Genomic DNA, 21848 nt, shown 5'->3' with positions numbered 1-21848 from the left:
ATCCTACCTGTAGAATGATAGTGTTTATTATATTATATACTATATATACATTATATATATATTTATATATAACCTACAATTTTAATCTGAGTATATTAGATATATTTTAAATTTCTATATAACTAATCCTATCATGAATAATTAATTCAATGAGATTTTTAAAACTCCATTTTAATCTTTTATTCTTTCTGTTTCGTTCTTGGCCTAGATAAACCATGAATATGTAAAAAAAAAAAATTAGTCCAACATTTACTTGTATTTGCTTGATTAATTGCTGAGTTGTTCCAACAAGCAAAATTCAAAAGTGCTAGTATGGAAGCTAGTATGGAAGTAATCGTTTCTCATGAGACCTCTCACTGAACCTACTCTCCAAAGCCTCCTTCTGCTCCATAGGAATTGCCCTCCTCCAAGCCTGTCTTATGTATTTCTATTCTATGTTAGCATATAATGTGGAATGTGTTTACACATCCACCTCTCCCAGTAGCTTTAGTATCCCAATCATGAGAACTATGTCCTATTCAACTTTATAGTCTTAGAACAAGGGTTTGTATATGATACATGGAAATCAAGTCAGATTTTTTTGAAAGTAAATGCTGCAAAGAGCAAATTATTTTAAAAGTCTGAGTGAATATATAATGGATAAAAGACCTCACCATGAGGCAGGAATCCATCAGAATTCTAGAGAATAACATAGGCAGTAATCTCTTTGACATGAGTCACAGCAACTTCTTTCAAGATATGTCTCCAAAGGCAAAGGAAACAAAAGTGAAAATGAACTTTTGAGATTTCATCAAGATTAAAAGCTCATGCACAGCAAAAGAAACAGTCAATAAAACAAAGAGGCAACCCATGGAATAGAAGAAGATATATGCAAATGACAGTACAGACCAAGGGCTGATATCCAAGATCCATAAAGAACTTCTCAAACTCAACACATACAAAACAGATAATCATGTCAAAAAATGGGCAGAAGACATGAACAGACACATCTCCAAAAAAGACATACAAATGGCTAACAGACACATGAAAAAAAGTTCATCATCACTAGCCATCAGGGAGATTCAAATCAAAACCACATTGAGATGCCGCCTTATACCAGTTAGAATGGCAAAAATTAACAAGACAGGAAACAACAAATGTTGGAGTGGTTGTGGAGAAAGGGGAACCCTCTTACAGTATTGTTGGGAATGCAAGTTGGTACAACTACTTTGGAAAACAGTGTGGAGATTCTTCAAAATTTTGAAAATAGAGCTCCCTATGACCCTGCGATTGCACTACTGGGTATTTACCTCCAAAGATACGGATGTAGTGAAAAGAAGGGCCATATGTACCCCAATGTTCATAGCAGCAATGGCCACAGTCACCAAACTGTGGAAAGAATCAAGATGTCCTTCAACAGACGAATGGATAAAGAAGATATGGTCCATATATACAATGGAGTATTATGCCTCCATCAGAAAGGATGAATACCCAACTTTTGTATCAACATGGATGGGACTGGAAGAGATTATGCTGAGTGAAATAAGTCAAGCAGAGAAAGTCAATTATTTGTGGAGCGTAAGAAATAACACGGAGGACATGAGGAGATGGAGAGGAGAAGTGAGTTGGGGGAAATTGGAGGGGGAGACAAATCATGAGAAACTGTGGAGTCTGAGAAACAAACTGAGGGTTTTGGAGGGGAGGGGAGGGGAGGGGGAGGTTGAGTGAGCTTGGTGGTGGGTATTATGGATGGCACATAGTGCATGGAGCACTGGGTGTGGTGCATAAGCAATGAATTCTGGGACATTGCAAAGAAATTTTTAAAAAATAAAAAATTTTTTAAAAGTCTGAGTGAATAAAGTTCAATGCTTGCTAAAGTAAGAGGCTTCATATACAATGGGTTTGTACCAAGGTTCTGGAGAGTGAGCATCATTCACACATCTGGAGAGGAGGAGGGAAGGTGGTTCAGGGTTAATGGAGAGGTCCTGCAAGAGCATACTAGCTGGCTTGAAGGACTCCTGCTGAATAGGAAAAATTTGTCTGATTAAATTGCTGGTTGAGATGCCAGGCTGACAAGGTTCTTGTAAGCAGTAGAGAGCCACAAGGACATATTTTTGGCAGCATGTGAGATGATTCGGAAGATTTTATCTATTATCATCTCTGTGTAAGCAGGAAAAAAAAATTAAGTTGCATATGTCATGATAATTTACTACAACAATAGAAAGAAAATTATAGTGAGAGCCTCACGTATGACTTAATTTAAGAGAATCTGACTTAAAAATAAAAACTAACTTCCCCTTTTTATCATCTTTAAGTCTTAATTCCATTCTTTTTGAGTTCATATTGATCTAATCAAACAGATATAACCTGAATATATGCTGAAGTGAGACAAGAAACAATGAGAAGTCTCAGCAGGAGACAAAGAAAACATGTATTTAGGCAAGAAAAAGCTATTAAAAATTCCTCTCTTTTATGACTCAGATTGTCTTATTGGCCATCTTTCAGCAGGAAGCAAAGTTAGAATTCTTGATATTCCGCTAAGATTAAAGAATAAAAAGAAAGAAGGAAGCATTCAGTGTAGGGAAAAAATAAAGAATACTGGGTGTGGTGCATAAACAACAAATGCTGGAACGCTGAAAAGAAATAAAATAAAATAAAATAATGGAATTTAAAAAAAAAGAATATTCCCCAGCTTTTCAGGAAAATAGACCCACAGCCATATGCTGATTTTTCCTCAAAATTACAAATTCAAGTAATTTTTAAAGATTTTACTTATTTATTTGATGGGGGGTACACAAATAGGGGGATTGAGAGGGAGAACCAGGATTCTCTGTCAAGCAGAGAGCTCAATGTGGGGCTCAATCTAAGGATCCCGAGATCATGACCTGAGCCAAAGGTAGAAACTTTAGGATTGAGCCACCCGGGCACCCCTACAAATTCAAATATTTACAGAGATTTCTATTGTTTTAATTCTATAACAAAACAAAGTTTCTTAAACTTTTCTGAAGTTAAGGTATTGTATTACTACACACAAGAGAGATAAAAATTAAGAATTGTTTCTACTTGTCTAGAACTAGTGTGTATACAAAAGTAGTTAGAAAGCATCACTATTATTAAAGGATTTTTCCTTTAAGAAGTCAATAGCAGTGAATTATTGCTTCATTTTCCTTCTTTTCTTGTTATTTTTCTGTCTTCCTCATTCAGGGTGGATTAACATGTCTATCAAACACAGGTGGTATGGTTTCCCTTAATATGTGTCCGTTGTGATTAAAAATTTCATTGTTGTATTTCACACCTATTTTGTATGATTGAATTCAAGAATTAATAAATATATTAGATTGGCACACTAACTCTCCATTCATTGCCAGACAACATGGATTTTAATTATTTTTTATTCTTATATGTGATATGGGTGTGTGTGCCCAAGTTGTTCTCAGTTTTGAATTAGGAATAAAAATTCCTCAGGAAAACATTGCTGAGAAAGCCATGTATTAACTGTACCAGATCAAGGAGATATTGGTAATTTGGACTAATTGGATTTCTTCAAATTGTTCACTTGAAAAAGATGATATAGTACTAAGCAAATCCACTTTCAGTTAAATTTAAAATTTTCAGGAGCTCCTGGAGGGCTTAGTTGGTTAAGTGTCTGCCTTCAGCTTAGGTCATGGTCCCAGGGTCCTTGTGATGAGCCCCCAATATGCTGAAAGCACCAAAGTGCTGAATGATTGTGTCATTACATTAATATTATACTATGTATTAACTAACTGGAATTTAAACAAAAATTTCTTGAAATTCTCTCAATTTAAAAAGGTCATAATTTTTAAAATTTTCAACAAGTAATGCTACAAAATATAAAATAAAAGAACAATTTCCCAGTCAAAAATTCATATTGGCATAGGCATTGCCCTAATAAAGGAAAGCCAACATCCCATTGTAAATCCCTAAGTTGAATCCTAATATCAAACAAGTTTTTATTTTCTTAACATCCAAATAGAAAATTATTTCAATTTATTGATGAAAAATATATTGTCTGGTAGGAAATAAATTGTATTTTATTAGGATAACTTTGTATTCCATTAAAGCTATATCATAGTCCAGTTTCTCTCAAATCCTGCTTCCTTCCTCTCCCCATAAGTGTTTCTCCCAAGAACACTCCATAATAAATAAGACACATGCTGATCTCCATATCAGAGTCAGCTTTCCAAGGAACCCAAAGGCTATATCCCCACCATGTAGAGACAAGGAGACCCAGGTTTAGAGGGATTATGTTTACATATCTACTGAATGAGAGGGACAATATGAAAACAGGCCTAAGTACTATCACCCCATTGTTTAAATCTAATTTCTATCTTCAGCCCCATTTGACTCCACTCCAGTTCTACTTCTATTTGATAAAATGTCAATGACCAATACCCAAATAACCTCTTAAAATTTCTATACCTCTTAAATAGTTGAGCTATAAATCACTTAGAGGTACTGACATCTCAGAATCAGAATTGCAGTGAATTTTTTTAAAGCAAAGATTCTTATATTCCAGAAAAAAAAAAGTTCTGAAAATTAAGCATGACAGAAAATAAGTCATGAGGGAAATAATCAGTGAACAATGTCTTCTCAATGTAATGAGGCAATCAATCTTATTCATAATTGTGGTTCCTTTTCCATGAAATTAAATAATAATGCTTATTATTGATAAAGTATATATGTGTTTATGCATATTTATATATAGTAATATTATCTATATAGACATACATATTTTAAAACAATGCACTAATTTATGTTAACATGGTTTTACCTAATTTGATTATGACTTTATAGTATAAAGTATTATTAATTAATTTCAGTTTTTAGAGTTGGAACATTAAATTGTGTTTGTGTGTTTAACTTTGAAATAGGTTTTCAATGTAGTAAAGTTTTTCCTTCCAAGAGAGAACATCAAAAAATGAGGGTGAACAAAAACCTAGATTTTATAAGAAGCCAAGGAAAAATAATTAAGTTTACTTAAGGATTAAATACTTATAAGGTTTCATAGTACATTTCTCTTAAAATGTAAAACAAATTTTACAAGTATAAAACAATATGCATTTCATAGAAATTACTTATATTACTATAGAAAATGGAAGTAAAAAGAGGTATCTTAGTATAATTTCCTCTATTAATAGTCTTTTTGAAGATCAGAAGTCTCATGTTAATCCATACTTCTTATGTATAAATAATTATACATATAATTAAATGTACAATTTCTCTTAGTTTTTTTAATATTTTAAAGATTTCCCATTGACTCCCAACTTCTACATTAATGGTTCTTCTGTTTGGAGCCTCTGATTTACCATTTGGATTAGTAAATCTAGAAGGTTGTGAAAAGATAAAAAGTGAGTTAGGGAACTGAAAAGTGTATCATTGCCCCTCACCACTATCTGTGGTGTAAATCACTTCAGAGAGAAACTGGCTAGACATTTTACAAAAAGGAAATGGAATTCCTTCCTAAAGGTTGTGCAATTTAGATTGATGATTCCAGCCAGATAACTGAGGGTTACTTCAGTGTGAACAAATCTCTTCTACCCTGTAGTTGGAATCGTTATTCTCTCTCTCAATCTCTCTGTCTGTCTTTGTCTTTCTCTTCCTCAATCTCCCTTTTTCTCATATATAGATGATTTTCCTCTTAGCCATGGTTGTATGTCCTTATATTTATTATTTACCTTCTTGAGATTCAGATGAGATTTACTTTGTAAATTAAGGAATGTGAACCATTCTTCCCTCAATTCTCTTCCAACACAAATATTCTAAAATTCGATTATTATAATTACATCCACTACTTCCATCTACATTTATTTGACTCTCAGAATCCAAGTAAAGACTGTCTGTGGCTTTCAATTTCTTAACATCATGAAAATCAGGCACATCTCTTTTGTGAATTAATAGAGACCGAGAGAATTGGAGCATAGAAACCTTAAGATATTCATGAAATGGAAAGTGTTGAGAATTATTGTCATATTTTTCTGGGAGAGAAGATTTTTTACTTAATCTTAAAGTATTTTCCAAAAGGGATATTTCTAATAAGGAAACAACTCAGCTGGAACCTCTTTTTCTTGAAAACTAATGCCAATCATTAAATGGGCTTACAACATTCCATGCTTGCTTTTATTAACTAGATTTATGGGAGATGTAATTATCTGTCAAATAGTAAAAAATTAATCACTTGGAGATTAATTAATGTGCAAATCACACAGGAGATGATAAATGTTCTCAAGGAAGGGGTGGAAATGACCCAACTGAATGCTTACTCATCATAGCTGTTAGGATTTTCCTTACGATGGTTTCTCAAACTTGTACAGCGAGACTTCTGGGGATGTTATTGCCATCAGATTTCAGTAATCATCTGTAGTCAACTTACACATTTCAAATATTTTCAGCTAGATTCTCATTCCCTTAACATCTTTTTTTCACAGTTTTATTTTGCCCCAACTCAAATTCTGTACTCATATATACCATTTCTCTGTTACACACACCATGTTGTTATCTTAGGCTTTTTACATGACAGCTTGACTCTGACAGTGGAAAAAGCTAAAACACAAACTTACCTATTCACATTTTTAAATCTACCAGTCTGCTTAAAGTGCTTTTGTAATTAACTGCACAAAAAAGTAAACAGACAAGCACCACTTCAAGTTCGATGTCAAAACTTACATTTCAAAAATATTTCAGAAACAGAGAACTGCAGAAATTTCTTAAATATTTCTCACAAACTTTGTAAGGGTAGGTGTTTACTTAGCCATGTAGTTTGGTCAGAAATCACTAAGAAAATTTCAATGATCCATAAAATTTTCCTACATCTACTAACTGACCTTTTATTATTATTATTATTTTAATTCCAGTGTGGTTAACATACAGTGTTATATTAGTTATATTAAAACATTTTTTATTATTCTTTTTTAATTCCAGTGTGGTTAACATACAGTGTTATATTAGTTTCAGCTCCGCAATATAGTGATTCAACAATTTCATGTATTGACTCAGTACTCATCAAGATAAATGTACTCTTAATCCCCTTCAACTGTTTCATACATCCTCCACCAGTAACCATCCATTTCATCCATTTGTTCTCTATATTTAAAAGTCTGTTTTTTGGTTTGTCCCTTTTTTTCCCTTTGTTCATTTGTTTTATTTCTTAAATCCCATGTGTGAGTGAAATTGTGTGGTATTTGTCTTTCTCTGACTGGCTTATTTTGCTTAGCATTATACTCTCTAGCTAGATTCATATCTTTGCAAACAGTAAGATCTCATTCTTTTTATGAATGAGTTATATCCCATTGTGTATATATAGCACATCTTCTTTATTCATTCATCTACTGATGGTCACGTCGACTGCTTCTATAGTTTGGCTGTTGTAAATAATGCTGCAATAAGCATAGGAGTGCTTACAACCCTCCAAATTAATGTTTTCATATTCTTTAGCTAAACACCCAGAGTAGTGCAACTAATGGGTCATAGGGTAGCTTTATTTTTAATTTTTTGAGGAACCACTATATTATTTCACAGTGGCTACACCAGTTAGGATTCTTGATGCATTCTCTGCATCAAGGTTTCTTTTTCTCCACATCCTTGCCAACACTTGCTTCTTGAGGGTTTTATTTTAGCCATTCTGACAAGTGTGAGATGATACCTAATTGTGGTTTTTATTTTCCCTGATGATGAGTGATATTGAGTAGTATCTTCTCATGCCTCTGATGGTCATATGGATGTCTTCTTTGGAGAAGAGTCTGTTCAGGTCTTCTGCCCATTTTCAAATTGGATTTACTTGGGGGTTTTTTGGTGTTAAATTGTATAAGTTCTTTACATGTCTTGGATGCTAACCTTTCATTGGATATGTCATTTGGAAATATCTTCTCCCATTCAGTAGGTTGTCTTTTGGCTTAGTTGGTTGTTTCCTTCAGTGTGCAGAAGCATTTAACTTTGATGTAGTACCAGTACTTTATTTTTTCTTTCACTTCCCTTGCCTCAGGAGACATATCTAGAAGGATGTTGTTATGACCAATATCAGAAAAATTACTATCTTTGTTCTCTTCTGGAGTGTTTAAGTTTTCAGGTCTCACATTTATGTCCTTAATTCATTTTGAGTGTATTTTTGTTTATGGTGCAAGAATGCAGTCCAGTTTCATTATTTTCAAATGCAGCTGTCCAGTTTTCCCAATACCATTTGTTGAAGGGATTGACTTTTTCCCATTGGATATTCTTTCCTGCTTTGTTGAAGTTTAATTGACCATATAATTGTGAGCTTATCTCTGGACTTTCTATTCTGGTCCATTGATCTATAAAAATCTGTTGTATTTCTATACACTAATATTGAAGCAGGAGAAAGAAATAAAAACAATGACATTCACAATTGCACAAAAAATAATAAGATACCTAGGAATAAACTTCACCACAGAAGCGAATGACCTGTAGTCTGAAAAAATGTAAAACACTGATGAAAGAGATTGAAGACAACATAAAGAAATGGGAAGACAGTCCATGCTTATGGAGTGCAAATACCGTTAAAATGTCTACACTACCAAAGCAATCTACAGATTTAATGGAATGCTTATCAAAATACCAACCACATTTTTCATAGAACTAGAACAAACAATCTTAAAATTTGTGTGGAACCAGAAAAGACCCCAAACAGTGAAAGCACTCTCAAGGAAGAAAAACAAGAGTGGAAGTATCAAAATTCCAGACTTCAAGTTATATTACAAAGCTGTATTAATATAACTGATCTTTGAATTCTGTTATCTAAAAATTATTTCTTTAGCTTTCCTGCATTCATTTAGTATTGATTTAATTAGTATTTGTCAAGTGCCTACAATGTGCCAAGCATGATTCCAGGCAACAGAGAATTGTCAGTGAACAAGAGACAAAGACCTCATCAGTGTTTGAGAAGCTTACATTCTAATGGGAGAATAGGAAAATTTCAAGAGAAATCTAACAAACAGGTACATTATATAGAATGTTAGAAGGCAGTGAGAAATATGGCGGAGGAGAATAATGGAAATGGACATCTTGGGGCTGGGCATAGTAGGTAGGTTGCAGTATTACATAGAATGGTCAGATAAATCTCATTGAGAAGAGGTTATATGAGCAAACATTTGGAAAAAATATGTTGACAAATGAGTGGTGATGATAGGACATTCCAGGCAAAGGGGAAAGTTACGGGAAAGTTCTAGGACAAGGGAATGGCTGCCAGTTGTGAAGAATAGCAAGAAGAGCAGCTGGTGCCATCTGAGCAAGCCAAGGAAATGTTCTATAATAGTGGCAATGTCAGAAAGGTAACAGGTGATGAAATTTGGTCAAATCTGTAGCCTCGTAAGGATTTTTACTTCTGTTCTGAATGAAATGGGAAGAGGAAAATCATTACTGGATTTTGAGAAAAACGATGATATGACCTTGTGCTTTAAAGTGTTCACACTAGATGCAATGTTGAGGAAAAAGTAGGGAGAAAAGTAGGATAGAAACAAGCCTGTAAGGATGCTACCAGCAAAGAATTTTGTCAATATTAATTTGGACCCATAGGAGAGCTCTGGCAGTGATGAAAAGTGCCCAGATTCTGCATGTATTTTGAAGGTAGTGTCTATATTATTTCCTGAGAAATTAGGTGTAGCATATGTAAAAAAGAAGGAATAAAATGTTACTCAATTCTTAAGTCTGAGCAGTAGGAATGATGGGGTTGTCATAAACCGAGATGTGAGGTTTATAAGAGGTTTTTGAGTTTGAGGGAAACCAGGAAATAGATTTTGAACATGTTTTGTCTAATATGTATATTAGAAATCCAAGTGAAGATGTTCGGTTGGCAACTGGAATATATGCACGTGAGATTCAAATGGTAGATCTAAGCTAGTAATGTAAAATTAGATATCATTACAACATAGATGGAATATAAAGCCACAAGAACAGTTAGGATTAACAAGGGAAGGACTGTAGATGCCAACAAGAGCAGTGCCAAAAACTGAGTACTAAAACTTTCCAGTATTAAGAGATTAAAAAGTAAAGGGGACCAATACACAAGATTGAGAAGGAAGTAGAAGGAAGGAGAATGAGAGTGCAGATTCTAGAAGCCTGGAGATGAAGACATAGCAAGGAGGAGAGTGAGCAATTGCATCAAATCCTACTGATGGTCAAATAAGATGAAGACTGTGAATTACCATGATAAGTTTATGTTATTAAAGAAATGGCATATATCCATAGAAGATAAAGCATATTTATTGCTTTTAGTCATTTGTTGCTTGAGCAAATTAAAATCATAGGGACTGACCAAAGGATATTATCTGAAAATATTGAATTCTTTAGGCTAAGGGGAGAGTATAGTAACCAAATCTCAGGCCAGAAATGGTACTGAAATTTAAAACTTTTCCTTAGCTGGACACTTCTAAGTGATACACAACTTCCAAGTTATGATTAAACATATTAACTTTTCTAGGGCTACATTTACTTACAAAAGTTTGTAGTTTATTTATTTCTCTATGAATAAGTTGATCTTTCTCATATGCTTCCAGCTTTGGGTTAGCAAGGGAAAAAGCCTAGTATTTAATTTAATATAGCAAATTTAATCCATATAATACTTTGCGAGTGTATGTTCAATATCATTTACACAGTTATTGATTAAACACACAACTCTCATATTTCTGACCCTCCCCTCTCCTTCTCACCAAGAGAACACTTGGTGGAGAGAAATCTGAATATTTAGGAGCTAGTTTATGAGAGTGATAATGCCTCAGGTCATTAAGATATTTTCTGCATCCTTGCTCATCTTGGTTTTGGAATGGTAGTTCTGGACAACTCTGGGCATGTAGGTGATGAGATATAGAAGTCCACAGTATGAGCATTTTTCAAAATCAGCTGCCAAACCATACAGCTGGTTAATTTACTATCTTTTTTGTCTCAATTTTGTCAGAGCCAAGTAAACTTCTATGTTGCTTTAGCCTCATCTTTCCTCTCACTGGAACTAAAGAATCTCCCTAAGTTTTCAGTCTCACATAGTCTATCAATGTGATCTACTTTATAGCTCCTGGCTACTAGAACAATCTGTCCCTGCTATGGCCCTAAACAACTCCATCTGTCAAGCTTCCCAACCAGGTTCTAGCTAACATGCAAGTTCCTCTGTTAGGAGCAGATAAGAAATTTGGAGCCCATTGATGCTACTTAGGGATTGAGATCAATTCAAGAGAGTTGTATTTAGGACTTCCCTCTGTTTGATCTTGCTATATCACTGAGTTCCTAGCAATGTGGTTATTTCAAGAGTCCAAAAAGATGATAGGATCAGAAGCCACTGTATTCTCAATGTTCTCTCAGCATAGTTAAACAAGAAAGAAATAGGAAGAGAAGGAAAAAAAGAAAGAAAGAGAAAAAGGGAGAGAGGGAGGGAGGAGAAAAAAATAAAGAAGAAGAAGAGAAGAGAAGAGGAGAGGAGAGGAGAGGAGGGAGGGGAGGAGGGAGGGGAGGGGAGGGGAGGGGAGGGAAGGGGAGGGAAGGGAAAAGAAAAAGCCTTCCCTCCAGATCTCAAGCCAAGAGCAATAGTAAACGAATGGTCTAATCGCATGTCTCTTTGAACTCTTCCCCCCAGACCGTATAGTCATAATCCTTGGAGATCAGAAGCTCCTGCACTGGCTAGCCCTCCTTCCCTCCTGTTTGTAATGGAATCTCTAATCAACTTGGCCATATTTATTCTTTATATGATAAATGGGTGGGAGTGGTGGTCATGATACAAATTTGTAAAATATTCTTACTCCACAAAATCTGGATTTCATTATTATTTTGTTGCATGTATCCTATTTGACAAGGTAGAGACTGAATATTAACTCATTCTTTCTCTCTGCATTTTCACTCCAACAACGTTAAATCCAATAGTACTACCCACTGCCAGGCCTTGGATGATGCCCAGTTTGATGGGAAGAAGACACTGCACAGAGAGTCATAAGAGTAAAAACACTTCAATGCCTTTGAAAGATTACCACTGGTGCAAAGAAAAGATTAAACCCACATTTTTAAAAAGGACCTATGTTTCATATAATATTCAACAAATGTAGACTAATTTCAAATAATGATAGAATTTTTTAAGAAATTACCAATGTTTTTGGCGATTCAAAGATTTTTGTCCCAATAATCCTATATGGGTTGTTAATTAAGAAAATTGACAAGGGAAAACCTGTGCTTATTTTACAGGGAACCAGAGAGGAAGGATATACAGACCCTGCTATGGCTGCTCAGGATGCAATGGTAACTAGAACCAGATCTCAAAGTGACTATGAAAAAACCTTTGTTAAAATGGTCTGTGGTGGTTATGGGGCTACTTCCTAGCAATATGATGTTTCAGGTCCTGTGGGAAGCCTGTCAGCAGAAGACAGGAGAACACAAAACCATGCTGCAAATGATCCTGTGCAACAAAAGCTATCAACAACTGTGGCTTGGTAATTATTAATCAGGTTTCTTTTTAGCTACTTAACTGATAGTTTAATAGAAAGCAAATAGTTAACTAGAAGGGGAAAAAAGGGAAATGTTACATATAGAGGAAAGTCAGTGATCACAAAGGTACTTATTTTGAATTATATTTATACAGAATGTCTTATCTAATGACATTACTAAGGAATGATTTTTTCTTATAATTTTATTTTTTCCAAAAATTGAATTATATAAACTTTAAATATTGAATCTTTCAAAATCATCTCTATTTCTGATGGAGAACTTACCCAAATAAATTAGCTATTTTCTATTAGGCATATTAGATGTTTTCTTGAAGAGAATATAGTAATCATGGTTTAACTAGTTCATTACAAGTCAAGGAGATTATCATTAATGTCATGATTTATGTGAAGCCATCATATTTGTCTTAGAGGTACACTCATATTAGCTTGTATATTCTTTGGCTTCTATATTTTTCTGTTTCTTTTAGTTAAAAAAATTGTTTTATTTTTTTTCTACATATATAAAACACTATAAAAATTGTGAAAGATAGCCTACTCCAACTCAACCTGTACCCCTATACTTTACTTTCATTATGTGTAACAAGCTAACCAATATTTATATTTTAAATTTACAATATTTATATTTTAAAATCATAATATGTACAAAATATCCTTTTAATTATATCAATTTGTTGAAGTTTTCCAGGAATTTCAAAATATTTCTGGGCAAGACATAGTAGATGCCATTAATGAATGCTATGATGGATACTTCCAAGAGTTGCTAGTTGCAATTGGTAAGTAATGATTTATTTGGTGTACAGCAGACCTTGGATTCCACAATAAGTGCTGATTAGCTCTGATTGAATTAAACATGCATGACTTTGCTCTTCATTGAGTTACTTTCCCTGAATTTAATTATTTAGTGAAGATGTTAACTCTATAGAGGAAAAGCACATTAGCTACTCATACAATGCACTAAACTGGCAACTTGATAACTTGAATGAACAAATACCCTTCCCTAATAGCTGGTTCAACTTTCATACTGGGAAACATTGAAATCTCACTCTCTCAGGTAACTGGGATCTCACACCTTTGAATTCATTTATATGTACTGATTTCCATTCCCTTGTTAAAAAGCAGATAAATGCTAGAAATTTGGCTTCCTTTTCTCCAAGTGGAAGAGTCTTTTTGTCATCATCTTTAATATATTGCCTTTAGGAGTAAGTTCTACCATAAACAAAAATTTACCAAGTTGTTACTCAATAGTGATTTCTCCAGGCTATTGTGAAAGGGACATACTTCCATCTCTTTTCTAAGAAAAGATATCTTCCCATAGAGAGGAAAACAGTGTCAGTTTTCCATAACAACTACTATGAAACCACTATGCTGTACCTTGTTCTGTGCTGTGACTTGACAGCATACATTGTAGGAACTACAAACAAAACGTCTTTGTGAAATGTCCCCATAAAGAACACACATCAAGTAAACACTTACATTTGTTGAATAAATGTATATTATGATTTTCCATTCCTAGAATGGCACAAACATACATGGGCATTTGAGATGGCAAGAAACATAATTTTTATATCTTAGCTTCTAAAGGAGTTTCAAGCTAGGGTTCCATTAAAAAGGTTTGGTGGGGTCTATGAAATCCTTAAAATACTATATAATATATGAGTATGAAAATAGTTTAATAACATATCACACTGCAACTCATTTAACAAGGCCAAGGAGGCTAACTGACTACTTCAAAGTCCATCAACTAATGAGCAACAAAGTTATGACTAGAACCCATGTCATTTGAATTCCAAGATTGTTCTCTTTCCACTATATACCAAACCACAAACAAAGCAGTAGGTAAGAGCAAATAGTGGACATGAGAAACAGCAAAAAATAATTTAACTGATTCATTCAATTTATTCATTTATTGAGTCATCCACTATTGTGGCCATTGATTTAGGCTGTGCAAATGGAACAGTAAAGCAACAACAAAAGCTCTTTCTCCTGAAAGTGTCCACATTCTAGCAGAGACTCAAGAGTGTTCTATGAAGTTCACAGTTACAAATAAATGTAAAAGATGAAGGCATGGTCTTAAAACCTAAAATTATCATTTGAACTGTAGAAAAAACAACTGTTGTGATGACTTTATTTTGCCCAAAAGTTATAGCCTCACATATGTTACTCATTTTTTTATTAATTTATTTACTTATTCAAATAAACATTATTGAATTGTCAGTAATCATCAAATGACCTCCATCAAGGACAACTGTTCACTAGGCTCTAAGTGGTTCTAATGTCATAATGGTTTTGATTAGATGACTCCTAACACTACTCCAGTCCCCTTATGACCCATCCAGAGTTTTGTTTGTTTGTTTGTTTGTTTTTAAGAGATCTCAGATTTGGGACGCCTGAGATGTTCAACTGGTTGAGCATGCGACTCTTGGTTTTGGCTCAGGTCATGATCTTAGGGTTGAAGATTCAGTCCCATGGAGATTCAGTCCCAGTGGGGAGTCTGCTTGAAATTCACTTTCTCTCTCCTACTCCCCACCCACTCTCAGTCTCCGTCTTTCCTCTCTCTCAAATAAATTAAAAAATCTTTAAAAAGAAGAGAGAAAAACCTCAGATCTATTCACAAGTCTGTGAGGGACTAAAAATAGTGTTTGGGAAAATGAATCAATTGTATATTGAGTTTTATAATGATAAAAATCTATAATAGTGGTGACAGCCTGGATCTCTTTGAAGCTTTATTTAATTTTCAGGTAAAAGGGACACATTTTTCTTCACTAGACACTGTGAAAGAACTAAGAGATCTCCAAGAAAAAGACATAGACTAAATGAAAACCTGAATGAGTTATTATAATATTGTTGCTTTACATGTTTCTATAGGTTATGGTTTTACCACTATTTTAAATATTGAAATTTTACTACAATGTACAATGAGGTTTCCCACATAGGACTCAAAAAGTTTCACTCTCCTAGGATTTTAACAGTAAAAAAGAAGTGTTTTCATTGTTTCCCAAATTCTGAAAAAAATATATGTTGTCACTCTCAAATTTTCTTTTTTTTTTTTTCTGATTTTTCCTAGTTCTCTGTATTCGAGATAAACCAGCCTATTTTGCTTATAGACTATATAGTGCAATCCATGTAAGTATGACCCACATATTTTTAAAATTTTCCCAGATAATCATGTTTACTTTCTCAAAGCACTAGGTTTACCTTTATTATTTAAACATTTTTGAACTTGTATACAAATATATTTGTTTCAAACAAAATATGCTCAAGTGGGGAAAAAATGTATTATACACCAAAATGAGAACACCAAATAAATAATGCTCTGCTTTCCTTGTCAAATTGAGTTACTTGAGACGTAACACTCCATGGGATCTATCTCCCCCAGGTGGTTTAGCACTTCTTAGCATATGAAGAAGCTAGTAAATCCAAAAGCTTTTTGTATTTTGCCAAAGACCCCTACTTCACACATAACTCAAGCACAAAACATATAGTATCAAGCAGGAAATGTCAAAACATTATAAACCCTTAGTAAGAAATTGCTACATTTCTGAAATTAAAAAAAAAAAACATGAAATAATGCCAGTGGTTATTTTTAAACTTGAAGTGTTATTTTAGAAAGTACTTTAAGAAGAGATGGCTAGACAATAATAATCTATTTTGTAATTAAATGAAAGTGTTGTTCATATTTAGTGTGACAGTCAATCACACTTCCTTTGGTGCATTTATCTTCAAAGAAACAAACATTTAAATGCATGAGACAATGCATATTTTATCCATAATGTGCATAACACATTTTTAGAGAAAGAAAAGTTCTGATACAAATCATTATACATATATCATATCTCAAAAAAACTCTGTGAAAATTAATTTTTTAAAAGTCAGTAGTTTTAAAAGTCTGTTTTATCCTCAAAGTTGTTTTTACAGACCAACTTATTAAAAGTAGCTAGCAAGCTGGGATAATATGATAATAGTTAAGAATATTTCTATTATATATCTTTTGTAAAAAGTATTTTTTATTTACCTACAAGAACCAACCTACGTATCCTCAGAACACATGTATCCTATGTTCACAGCTCTCTGTTTCTATTTTATTCTATTTCCAAGCAGAAAAAAAATTGACTTGATTTTTTAAAAAAATTTAAATAATGTATTGGGCAATGCTATAGAATTATTTAAACAGTGTCCTTCTCCAAAAAAAAAAAAAAAAAAAAATGAAGTTTCACTTGTGAATGACCATGAGGAAATAAGCATAATTAGTTTGATTCCAAATCTGTCCAAGTTGAGGGCTACTTATTCTAATAATAAATAAAAATTCTTTCTGTGTGTGTTTCAATGCAAAAATGAAAATGCATGTACTTACAACTGGTTTAGAGGTAAAGAGGAGGATTGTATATTCAAATAATTTAATTTTTGACATATGATGACCTTAAATGTAAAATATTGGTCAAAGCTGTTTACACTACCCCTAAGCAAAGAAAACTGCAGGTATTTTTCTCTGGTGCATTCTAAGTGAATGATACACAATTTAAATATGGAAACTTGGGTAAATAATTTATTTACCTCAAATTATGAAAAGATTGCTTAGAGGTCTATACCCAAAACATTCAGACATCAAAAATTTTATTATGCCTATACACATACACACACACACACACACACACACACACACACACACACACGTGTATCTCTACACACATATATACATTATGCTTCTTGGCCACTGGATGTCCCCATTATTCCATTTGAAAAGACAAATTGAACTTGGTTTATAAAGCAATATTCTTTCTGGAGCTAGTATACAGGAATCGATTTTTTATTTTTCAGTATTTGAGTTTAAATCCAAAAATATTTCAAATACCTGGAATTTTTATTTTTACAATTTTTAGTAATAGACTGTAAAATAAAAATGTAATTGCTGTGTCACTCAAACATATCAATGTTCCTCTAACATAATTCGAAACCCCCTCCCTCCCTGGTCTAGAATTTTTACCTAGAAAGAGCAAATGATCAGATTTGTATTTTATAATGCAGTGTGAGGGAGACAGTGTGAAGGTGGACCAGGCTCAAAGGAAGGAACTATTGCAGAATCAGGAAGGAGAGAATGTGAAGGTTGGCCAGGTGGTGAAAGGAAGGAACTACTGCAGAATCAGGGTGAAATGATAAGGGCCAGAATCAAGGTAGTGACAATGAAAATAGATATTACGGGACATTTAAGAAGTAAAATAGGAAGGGGTCCGAATGCTAATGTGGAAGATCCTGAACTCACTTCCTCCCACCAACACACCAAATCTACACCTACATATGCAATTCCTCCTGAAGAAGAACTGAAAACTGAGCAGCTTCTGCACAACAAATAATGAAGGGTCCACACAGAGAAGGATAGGAGAGTTGGAGACAGAGTCACCTCTACACATAGACCTATAGTAAGGAGGGATATCACTGAGGTGCCTGTGCACAGATCACTATGAACCAGATCACTGGGCATAGCGATGAAACAGCAGTATAAAGGGCAAATATACTGTAAGTAAAGGAAATTCATTCATTAACCGTAAAACATCCACCACATGGGTGAGGAACTGTTGGAAGTCTCTCCAGGGTCAGAGTACCAATTTTCACATTTCTCCTCCACCTTGATAGCAGAGACAGAAATGGTCCAGATGCTCTACCCGGCCTGCTAGCGCAGCCCCAGCATGCCCTAGGCCCCTGACCCACACCACTCCAGCAGTTCCACTACAAGCAATATACAGATGGCCAACTGGCCAACGGGCTCATGAAAAGATGCTCAATATCTCTAATCATCAGGGAAATACACATCAAAACCACAATGAGATATCACCTTGCACCTGCCAGATTGGCTATTATCAAAAAGACAAAAAATAACATGAGTTGGCAAGAATGTGGAGAAAAGAGAATCCTCATACAGAGTTGGTGTGAATGTAAATTGGTGCAGCCAATATGGAAAACAGTATTGAGTTTCCTGAAAAACTTAAAAATAGAACTACCATCCCATTCAGCTATTCTACTTCTGAGTATTTATTCAAAGAAAATAAAAACACCAATTTGAAGAGATATAAGTGACCTTATGTTCATTGTGGTATTATGTACAATAGCCAAGAAATAACCTATGTTTCCATCAATAAAGAATGTTTCTCACACACACACACACACACACACGCATGCACACAGACACAGGAATATTACTCAGCCATTAAAAAGAATGAAATCTTCCCATTTGCAACAACATGGATGGACCTAGAGGGTATTATGCTAAGTTAAATAAGTCAGAGAAAGACAAATACCATATTATTTCATTTATGTGTGGAATCTAAAAAACAAAACAGATGAATAAACAAAACAGAAACAGATTCACAGATACAAGAAACAAACTGCTGGTCACCAAGGGAGAGGGGTGGGGAAACAGGTGATATAGCTAATGGGAATTCAGAGGTACAAACTTCCAGTTATAAGATAAATAACTCCCTCTGATTTAACATACAGTTTAGGGAATGCAATAACTGTAAGGCAAAAAACTGTATGGTGAAAAATTAGATTGATGGAAACATTTTGTAATGTATAAAAATACAGAATCACTATGACATATCTCTGGAACTAATAGGCAAAAGTATGTCAATTCTACTTCAACAAAATAAAAAAATAAAGCAAAGGAAAGAAGTCAAACAGGTAGAATACTTCACTGTGTGTACACGTATGAGAGAAGGGGAAGTCTCGGAGGATATGGGAGTCTGACTTGGGCACTCCCCCGATCATCATGCCAGTGTTTGAGGAGTACAGCATGAATAAACAGCCACAGAAAAGAGGTTGAGTCTATATTAGATAGATTAACTTTAAGGTACCGTTTTCCAATTTTTTTCTCTCCTTTTCTGTATCTTTTAGGACTTTGGTTTCCATAATAAAACTGTAATCAGGATTCTAATCGCCAGAAGTGAAATAGATCTGATGACCATCAGGAAACGATACAAAGAGAGATATGGAAAATCGCTGTTTCATGACATCAAAGTAAATCTCCTACATGTGATTTATGTTCATTATCATTTTTAAAACTGATATGAGAGCTTTAAGTAACCTTGTGTTAGAATCTAAAAAGTTAACTATTCTGACAAGATGATCTACTTTAGTCCATTGGACAGTATTTAGTGCATCAACAAGGGCTAACTGAGGAACGCCCTTCATCTCAGTAAGGGAATTTTTTATGTGTTTCAAACAAAAATTGTTGATGGAGTCATGTAAAGTATTCTTCCCTTAATTGTGTAATTGTGCTTTGTGAGTTAAATTTTGAATATGATCAGTATCAGGAAAGGTACAATTTACAATAAGGCCACACTAATTGTGAAAAGGCTTCTTAGATCAGTTCAGTTCTCTTCTCATATTGTCATAGAAGGCAGGGCAGCCAGTGGAATCTCATAAACTGGTAACGTGCAGGAATTTAACTTTGATAGTTATGTAAAATTCTATGCACCCCTTTAGCTGTTGAAGGCCAAAGCAGCAATGATTCTGAAGTAAACAAACAAATTTGTCCATTCTAATATGTCTAAGCTTTAGTCTGGATTTTGATAAAACTTAGCAAAGAATTATTAGGATATACAGGGCTACACATGTAATTTTTGGCACCCAATCTAAAATTAAAATATTTCACCTCTCATTCAAATAATTATAAAGAATTTGGGGATGGCATCACCAGAGTATTAAACCAAGCACAAGGCCCTGATAATATATCTTACCTTATACTTTGCATGTAGATGAGTGCTGTTACCTGTTCACATTGCTTTACACTGAAATTTTCAATTGCATAAAATCGCTTTTTAGTTTATTAAAAGTGATCCAGAAGCAACTTGACAACCTAAGGACCAAAAGACCATAAAAATAACAGAAGACCCTGTAAGCCTTTGCATAACCAAAGTCACTCCAAAAAAGACATTGCAGGTGTTAAGAGACATTTTATTCCTTTATTTTGATAAAACTGCCCTTGCACCTACCTTCAAAACCCTAAACTTTAAGCGGCGATGAACATTTCTCACTGAGAAATGTCATAACTCATTTTCTAAATGAATAAGTGGATTCTAACATGTATACTTCAATTAACCAAGCCACCTCAAAGTCTACATGTAATTAATATAACTTTACTAAATGCATTTAAAACAGTGAATTATAATTGCATGACTTTTGTAAGCGAACATTAATATGAGAGTTGATTTTTAACATAGTTTTTATAATCCCATTTATTTCTTACTCTTATTGTTTTAAAAAACTTAGAAACTATAGAAGATCATAAAAAGGAGGTAAAAATTGCCCTTATTCTTCACCACAATCAGTAATGAAATGTTGTAGGTGCTATGTTTTTAAAAATATATGTAAAATTAATATGCTTTACTACAAAAAGGAATACTTTTACTGAATCATGGTATTCCACTGTATAAGTTAGAAAATACATAAATATCCCAAATTTTAAATATTGATTTTTACTTTTTCACTATTATGCATAATGTTGTCTATATTTTTTAGTGTAAATTTTTGTGCTCATCAATAATAGATCATTATTTCCTTAGGATACACTTCTTGAAGTAGAATTACTGCATTGGTGAGTGTAAATGCTTTTAAGTCTTTGGAGGCGTATTGTCAATTTGCCCTCCAGACTCTAAGCTGATTTATAACAACAATATTAGTACACCTCTTTTAAAGTTGAGATTTAATTCTACTGTGAGTTATTCTTTTCATAAACACACATTAGGGTTCAATCAACTTTATATAAACCCTATTCTATTGACTATAACCATGCTATTATTTCCCAATAACTTCCAGTGGGAATAGTTCTCAGAACATATTGAATTTTTAGATGAAAAGAGTGAACAGTTTTGGAAACGGTAATGGCCCATGGATCTTTCTCGTTGTAATTCAGAGGAACCATGCTTCTTTTTTAGAAATACTATAACATTTTATTTCAAATACATTGTTTTTTTGTTTGGTTGTTTCAGAATTTTGCTTCAGGGCATTATGAAAAATCTCTGCTTGCCATCTGTGCTGGTGATGCTGAAGACTACTGAGTCAAAAGAAGGAGGCAGAGGACACAGCATTCCTATTTACAGACCTGTCTAAATAAAGAGTTTGTGAGAAGTTTGCCTTGTTAGAAACATTATAGCTAAATTATAGAATCAATTTTCTCTTCTATCTTTAAAATCATTCAAAGCCAAAGAAAAATCTATTGATAAAATATATGACAGTGGATATGTACTTATCACCCAAATCAGCAGTTTACTAAATGGAATAATAAAATAATGGAATAATAAAAATAATTTCATTGAAATATATTTTATCTAAATGCAAACTGTCAGTTGCCTACAAGAAAATCTGCTTATACCTGTCCTTAGCATGGTTGGGGAGAGGAAAACATGGTGTGGGGCCAACCCCCTT

The 21848-nt window shown here is 33.8% G+C and overlaps 1 protein-coding gene across 1 annotated transcript in view; it reads left to right on the top strand.

Annotated features, from left to right (window-relative positions):
- ANXA10 (annexin A10) overlaps nucleotides 1–21481 on the top strand; it is a 78997-nt gene extending 57516 nt beyond the window's left edge. The window contains exons 7-12 of the mRNA XM_059411170.1: nucleotides 12172–12225; nucleotides 12323–12416; nucleotides 13109–13204; nucleotides 15496–15554; nucleotides 19317–19439; nucleotides 21413–21481. Coding sequence (XP_059267153.1) covers nucleotides 12172–12225; nucleotides 12323–12416; nucleotides 13109–13204; nucleotides 15496–15554; nucleotides 19317–19439; nucleotides 21413–21481 — 495 coding nt within the window. The remainder of the gene's footprint in view (nucleotides 1–12171; nucleotides 12226–12322; nucleotides 12417–13108; nucleotides 13205–15495; nucleotides 15555–19316; nucleotides 19440–21412) is intronic.
- Nucleotides 21482–21848: the final 367 nt, after the last annotated feature.

This window comes from Mustela nigripes, chromosome 1 (genome assembly GCF_022355385.1).
Source record: "Mustela nigripes isolate SB6536 chromosome 1, MUSNIG.SB6536, whole genome shotgun sequence".
Lineage (NCBI taxonomy): Eukaryota > Metazoa > Chordata > Mammalia > Carnivora > Mustelidae > Mustela > Mustela nigripes.
This window is presented reverse-complemented; position numbering and strand designations above follow the sequence as displayed.